At 47.0% G+C, this 7,369-nt stretch overlaps 1 protein-coding gene across 1 annotated transcript; it reads left to right on the top strand.

Moving 5' to 3' along the window:
• The first annotated feature begins 3,548 nt into the window (after nt 1-3,548).
• LOC125555375 (flavanone 3-dioxygenase 2-like) lies at nt 3,549-6,266 on the top strand. Its single transcript, XM_048718357.1, has 3 exons — nt 3,549-3,838; nt 3,949-4,178; nt 5,404-6,266. The coding sequence occupies exons 1-3, from the start codon at nt 3,644-3,646 to the stop codon at nt 5,969-5,971; spliced, it is 993 nt and encodes a 330-aa protein (XP_048574314.1). The 5' UTR covers nt 3,549-3,643; the 3' UTR covers nt 5,972-6,266.
• The last annotated feature ends 1,103 nt before the right edge of the window (nt 6,267-7,369 follow it).

Raw genomic sequence — 7,369 nt, 5'->3', positions numbered from 1 at the left:
CTGCCATGTTTATTATTCACTTTATATTCGACGAGAAGCCAGACGGTACCTTAATACTGAACAGGCATTCAAAGAAGATTTCCTTCTCTTTTTTGGTAAGAGCGTAGCTTGCATGACCCTGATGTATGCCGTCTTTTTCGTGCATACGTTGCTGGGCCTCCCGTGCCTCAGGTGTATCTTTTGTCTTCCCATACACGTCCAAGAAGCCAAGCAGGGTCACACAAAGATTCTTCGTCACGTGCATCATGTCGATTGCGGAGCGGACCTATAGGTCTTTCCAATAGGGCAGGTCCCAAAATATAGATTTCATCTTCCACATGGGTGCGCGTCCGTCAACGTCATTCAGAACAGGTTGTCCACCAGGACCCTTTCCAAAGACCATCTTCAAATCCTTGACCATATCATGTACATCAGCACCAGTACGGTGGCGAGGCTTTGTCCGGTGATCCGCCTCACCATTGAAATGCTTGCCTTTCTTTCTTACGGGATGCCTGCTCGGAAGAAATCGACGATGTCCCAGGTACACATTCTTCTTACAATTAGCCAAATATATACTGTCGGTATCGTCCAAACAGTGCGTGCATGCGCGGTATCCCTTATTTGTCTGTCCTGAAAGGTTACTGAGAGCAGGCCAATCATTGATGGTCACGAACAGCAACACCTTTAGGTCAAATTCTTCCCCCATGTGCTCATCCCACGCACGTACACCTGTTCCATTCCACAGTTGTAAGAGTTCTTCAACTAATGGCCTTAGGTACACATCAATGTCGTTACCGGGTTGCTTAGGGCCTTGGATGAGCATTGGCATCATAATGAACTTCCGCTTCATGCACAACCAAGGAGGAAGGTTATGCAAACATAGAGTCACAGGCCAGGTGCTATGGTTGCTGCTCTGCTCCCCAAAAGGATTAATGCCATCTGCGCTTAGACCAAACCATACACTCCTTGCGTCATCTGCAAACTCCTTCCCGTACTTTCTTTCAATTTTTCTCCACTGCGACCCGTCAGCGGGTACTCTCAACTTTCCGTCTTTCTTACGGTCTTCTCTGTGCCATCGCATCGCCTTGGCATGCTCTTTTTTTGGAACAAACATTTCAACCGTGGTATTATAGGAGCATACCACATCACCTTGGCAGGAATCTTCTTCCTGGGGCGCTCGCCCTCGACATCACCAGGGTCATCGCGGCTAATCTTATAGCGCAATGCACCGCATACCGGATAAGCGTTCAAATCCTCGTACTCACCGCGGTAGAGGATGCAATCATTAGGGCATGCATGTATCTTCTGCACCTCTAACCCTAAGGGCAGACAACCTTCTTTGCTTCGTACGTACTCTCGGGCAATTCGTTGTCCTTTGGAAGCATATTCTTTATCATTACCAGCAACTTTCCAAATCCCTTGTCAGATACACCATTCTCTGCCTTCCATTGCAGCAATTCCAGTGTGGTGCCCACCTTTTTCTTGTCACCTACGCAATTCGGGTACAACAATTTTTTGTGATCCTCTAACATGCGCTGCAACTTCTTCTTCTTCAAATCACTTGCGCAGTTTCTCTTTGCATCGGCAATGGCCCGACCTAGATCATCAACGGGCTCATCTGATGCCTCTTCTTCAGCTTCTTCCCGCATTGCCGGCTTAGGTTCTTCCCGCATTACCAGCTCAGCTTCTTCCCCCATTGTTGTATCATCGTATTCAGGGAACCCATGGCCAGGATAGCTGTCGACGTCCTCTTCTTCTTCATTGTCTTCCATCATAACCCCTCTTTCTCCGTGCTTGGTCCAAACATTATAGTGGAGCACGAAACCGGACTTAAACAGGTGGACGTAAATGGTTCTTGACTTAGAGTAATTTAGACCATTCTTACAGACAGCACATGGACAAAACATAAAACCATCTGCCCGCTTGTTTGCCTCAACCGCAAGCAGAAAAGTTTGCACGCCATTAATGAACTCGGGAGAGCATCGGTCATCGTACATCCATTGTCGGCTCATCTTCAATACACAGCACCAAAAACACCAAATTAATACAAGTTCATATATAAAGTTCATACAATAGTTAAATGCAACAAACAAATAACTCTCTAACTAAAGCATTTAAATGCAACAACAAATGCGATCAAGATCGCAACTAAGGTAACAATTGATCCAACAGCATAATAATACTAAGCCTCACTATCGATGGCATATTTTCTAATCTTTCTAATCTTCAAGCGCATTTTCTCCATCTTGATCTTGTGATCATCGACGACATCGGCAACATGCAACTCCAATTCCATCTTCTCCCCCTCAATTCTTTTCAATTTTTCTTTCAAGTACTCGTTTTCTCTTTCAACTAAATTTAACCTCTCGACAATAGGGTCGGTTGGAATTTCCGGTTCACATACCTCCTAGAAAAAATATCTATATCAACTTGATGGACATAATTTGTCATAAACACGAAATGCAACTAGTTTTAAAAGAGAATATATATACCACATCCGAATCATAACAAGGACGAGGGCCGACGGGGACGGATATCAAAACCATGGCACTATGTATAACAAACAACGTACGGGTAAGATAATTATACGAGTAACTATATATCCAAATCACACAAACATCAATTTTTATATAAAATTTCATGAACAAGAGGCTCACCACAAGGTGGTGCTGGCGACGGGATGGTGCGAGCGATCGACGGTGGTTACGACGGAGATTTAGAAGGCACTAAGTAAACCACACCTACATATGCAAACTAAATGTTATTTTTGACCTCAAATTGCATATAAATCAAATACTAGCACATATATTTCCTTCCAAATTACTAAACTCACAAATTAATCATTATATAAAGCATTGCAAGAGGTAATCTAGCAATGAGAGATGAAAGGACAAAGTTGCTAACCTTTGTGATCATTTGAATGGATGGGGGCCTTCAAATCTTGACAAATTTTGGACAAAATGTGTGATGAGCTCGAGAGGAAGAGGGGAAGAACAGAGAGGAGAGGGGAAAGGGGGAAGAACAGAGCGAGCTCGGGTGGACGAAGGGTTTATGTACGACCACCTTTAGCACCGGTCCGTGCAAGAACCGGTACTAAAGGTGCTAGAGGGCCCCAGACTGACAACATCCTGCCACAACTCTTATTAGTACCGGTTCGTGGCACGAATGAGAGCGGCCCGGCTAGCCGTTGGAACCGGCACTAATGTACATATTAGTGCCGGCTCAAATTCAAACCGGCACTAATGTGCTTCACGTTTGACCCTTTTTTTACTAGTGTATAAGAGGCATAAGATGTCTTATATACAAATCAAAAGCATATTCAGGCTTTTTCTACAAAGACTTATATTTAGGAACGGAGGAAGTATCAAATTGAAGGTTTGTTTCGGACGTTTTCCCGCCGGAAACCCTGGCTGGCCCGCCAAGCGGTGCGGCTCGCCATCCGTCCGGTGTACATCAGCCGTCGCCAGGCCGAGTTCGGCTGTGAGTGACGACGCCCCCGTCCGTGGTCAACCCGCCAGCCCGTCTGTTGAGTCCATAAATCCTCCGACTTCCCCGCCTGCTCAAACAAGCCCAGCCCAGCCGCGGCGTTTCCTCTGCTCACGCCTCCACCGTCACATCTATCTACTCTCTCTCTCTCTCTCTCTCTCTCTGTTCTTGTGCCGGCATGGCGGAGCAGCTCATCTCCACGGCCGTGCACCACATGCTGCCCGACAGCTACGTCCGGTCGGAGGCGGACCGGCCGCGCCTGGACGAGGTCGTGCCCGACGCCGACATCCCCGTCGTCGACCTCGCCAACCCCGACCGCGCCGCCGTTGTCGCCCAGATCGGGGCCGCCTGCAGCTCCCACGGCTTCTTCCAGGTTAGTCCCAATTCCCATTCCGTCTCAGTGCACTGCTTTTGCCGGAAATGGAGTTGCTCTGCTTTCGTTCACCGTGCTCGCGTATGTCGTGTGTGGTTTCCGATCGCCAGGTGCTCAACCACGGGCTGCCGGTGGAGGTCATGCTCGCAGCCATGGCGGTGGCGCACGATTTCTTCCGCCTCTCGCCGGAGGAGAAGGCCAAGCTCTACTCCGACGACCCGGCCAAGAAGACGCGCCTCTCAACCAGCTTCAACGTGCGCAAGGAGACCGTGCACAACTGGCGCGACTACCTCCGGCTGCACTGCCACCCGGAGGGGCCAGCCAATCCGCCGCCCTTCAGGTACTTCTCACCAATTCCCGCCATTTCTCTTTCTTCCTCACTTCCAGAAAACCGCATGTAAGTAGTATTTGCAGATCTTCCTCCAGCACTGAAAAGAAAACAGAGCACCCTAATGAAATTTGGGTTTCTCATTCGTACAGTGCGTAATCAGTACTCACAACTGGATTATACTCCCTCCGTAAATTAATATAAAAACATTTAGATCACTGTTTTAGTGATATAAAAGCTCTTATATTAGTTTACGGAGGAAGTACTATACAAATGCTTTGAAAGTACTTTTCCTTAATAACTTTGGCATTGCTGCGTACCAGCACTAACTGCTTGAAAAATATAGCAGTACCAATCAAGTACTCATGCGGCTACCTTTCTACTTTCTCTGTTTCTAAATATAGGTTTTTTTAGAGATTTCACTACAAACTACATACGAATGTATATAAACATATTTTAGAGTGTAGATTCACTCGTTTTGCTCCGTATCTACTCTATAGTAAAATCTCTGAAAAGATTTATATTTAGGAATCTACTCCCTCCGTCTCATAATATAACGCTCTAATATTACGGGACGGAGGGAGTAATTAACAACTTAGCTACACTTTCTTCAGCTAGTAGAACACACCTTTTCCAAATCTTTTGTCACCGATGCCAAAGGCACCACCAGTTCGTGTGACCTGTCAATATATGCCTCTTCTGCCATTTTGCTTATAAAAGGGACCAATTTGCAGCAGCATGGGCGCCAGAGAGACAGAACAAATGTCGCAACGAGACAATGAAATAAGGACGACTTTTTGAAATTTTCATACCGAGAAAACGCACGAGATCACAAGGAAGGACATGATCGGATTAGATCTCGGTCGATGATAGACGACACGGATGTGACGTTGCAACTTGTTCGTATGGCGATAGGGGCGTTTTCACTAGACTAGATGTCATTGGAGGAGGATGGACATGACAGTGGAACTTGGCACCGTAGGGCCAAGATCAAGGACGGTCACTAGTACCATGACATGTCCCCACCAAATAGTGCTTAACGGCGACAATCGGCTGCTAAGTCGGGCACGAATGAAAATATCTAGCTGCATACTTGTGTTCACGATGCCTGTATCCCCTTGAAATGACATTTTGAGTTTCATAAAAAGCACCCTCTGTCGAAGAAGGAAAATAATAGAACTTGTAACTTGTGAGGTTTACATATGGTTAACCGGCTGGCGCGTTTTGCATGAACCAGGGATGTGATCAGCACATACTGCAAAGAGGTCCAGGAGCTCGGGTTCAGGTTCTACGCGGCGCTATCGGAGAGCCTGGGGCTGGAGCAGGACTACATCAAGATGGTTCTCGGCGAGCAGGAGCAGCACATGGCGGTCAACTTCTACCCCAAGTGCCCGTCACCAGAGCTGACCTACGGGCTCCCGGCGCACACGGTCCCCAACGCCCTCACCATCCTGATGATGGACGAGCAGGTCGCCGGGCTGCAGGTGCTCAAGGAAGGCCGTTGGATCGCCGTCAACCCGCAGCCTAACGCGTTCATCATCAACCTCGGAGACCAGCTGCAGGTGAGGGCAGCAGGCGTCACGGCAGCAGGCGGCGCGGCATCACGCGGCACGGTAGCAGTCGGCGCGGAAACAAGTGGCACGGCAGCAGGCGGCGTGGAAGCAGGTGGCGCGGCAGCACGCGATGCGGAAGCAGGCGGCGCGGCTAGGGTCTCCGCGGCAGCGAGAATGATAAATGCCTTGGCCAGTGCCATTCGCACGGGCGTCGACATCTTCAAATGCGCTAACATCGACACTGACGAGTGACGAGTGAAGAATACTGTTTTGCTACCTCTGTCCATAAGAGGTGAGATACTAAGCGACTGGGAGTTAGCTAAGGGTTCCTTTGATTCAATGGACTTTCATAGGATTTTTGAAGGGTTAGAATCCTTAGAAATTTTCCCTATGTTAGGCATTTGATTCACACGATTGAATCCTATAAGAATTTTTCCTACGGAATCAAGCATCCATTTCAACCTTTTTTTACAAATCCTTTGTTTTTCCTGTGGCATCAAACACTCTATGCAAATCCTATAGGATTTAAATGGATCTGCCACTTAAATCCTCTATTTTTCCTATTCCCGTATTTTGAAAATCCTGCAAATTAAAGAGGGCCTAAGAAAAGGATTCTGCTCTCCTTTGTCTGGTAGAAGCTTATGCAAGGATATGTTTGTTTTCCCTTATGTGAGTTGGTATAGAACTAGTGAGGTTTTGGTTGGTTGTGAGGGGAGGAGCCCTGTGTGGTCACCTCCTCAAAAGCTGCTGGTTGCTGGAAGTCCCTCTGGGTGCTGTAGAGCACCTGGGGCGACGAATTCTTAGAATTATGAATTTGTTTATCGGTTTCATTTCCTGCAATAAAATGAAATCGGAGGCGTTGCCCCTCAACACAAAAAAGAAAAAAAAAGAAAAGAGAGATGAGATACTATAGCTAGCCTAGCCGAGTGAAAATTCCTCCATGCACGCACGCATGTTGCTGTTAAGATTCTAAAATCATGAATAGAATGATGGGTGATGATGCTTGAATAAAATGATTTTTCCTACCTTCTCCTCTATTTCCTCCCTCCATTGTCACCTTGCTGTAATCTTTTCAACCAAAATCACGTAAAAGAATGCGCAACTCACCAAGTTAATAGGTGTGCATCTGCAGGCTGTGGCCCATGGACCATGCAGGGATAGAAGCATTGTTCAATGGCTTCTTCTCTGGACCTGGGTTGAAGATTCTTGTATAGGATGTCTCCCCACGGTCGCTTGATGGCATTTTTCTCAGCATATTCCTGGATCACAAACCGGTATTTGAACCATTGTTCTGCCCAATATCTTCGAATCCATTGGATTCGGGTCTTGCGCTGATTGTAATCCTCTTCAGGAGCTGTCTTGTAAAGCTCTGAGAGGTCATCAGGCAAATCTCTTGATGTTCCCCCATGACGCTGTCTGCCACCCTTCCTTACTGATTTCTCTGCAGCCATGAACTTCAAACTGAATGGCTTCAACACGTTCAAAGGCTTCAAAGGATTTCGCTTGCTGGACAAACAGGAACTGGCTTCGGGAGAATTTATATGATACTGTAAGAATTCTGCAAATGAATGCAAACTATGAGAACCAAGGGATTCTCCCACGGACATGTACCTGTGACAGCATTAAGGTGTGAGGGAAGGGGAAGAGGTC

Source organism: Triticum urartu, chromosome 5 (genome assembly GCF_003073215.2).
Source record: "Triticum urartu cultivar G1812 chromosome 5, Tu2.1, whole genome shotgun sequence".
Classification (NCBI taxonomy): Eukaryota; Viridiplantae; Streptophyta; class Magnoliopsida; order Poales; family Poaceae; genus Triticum; species Triticum urartu.
Note: the sequence above shows the minus strand (reverse complement) of the source record. Positions and strands in the feature narration are given on the sequence as shown.

Excerpts from the sequence above, each read along its gene's own strand:
- LOC125555375 (XM_048718357.1), top strand. The coding sequence starts at position 3,644 with ATGGCGGAGCAGCTCATCTCCACGGCCGTGCACCACATGCTGCCCGAC. Across the intron at positions 3,839-3,948 it reads GCTCCCACGGCTTCTTCCAG|GTGCTCAACCACGGGCTGCC; the intron begins GTTAGTCCCAAT and ends TCCGATCGCCAG. Across the intron at positions 4,179-5,403 it reads GCCAATCCGCCGCCCTTCAG|GGATGTGATCAGCACATACT; the intron begins GTACTTCTCACC and ends TGCATGAACCAG.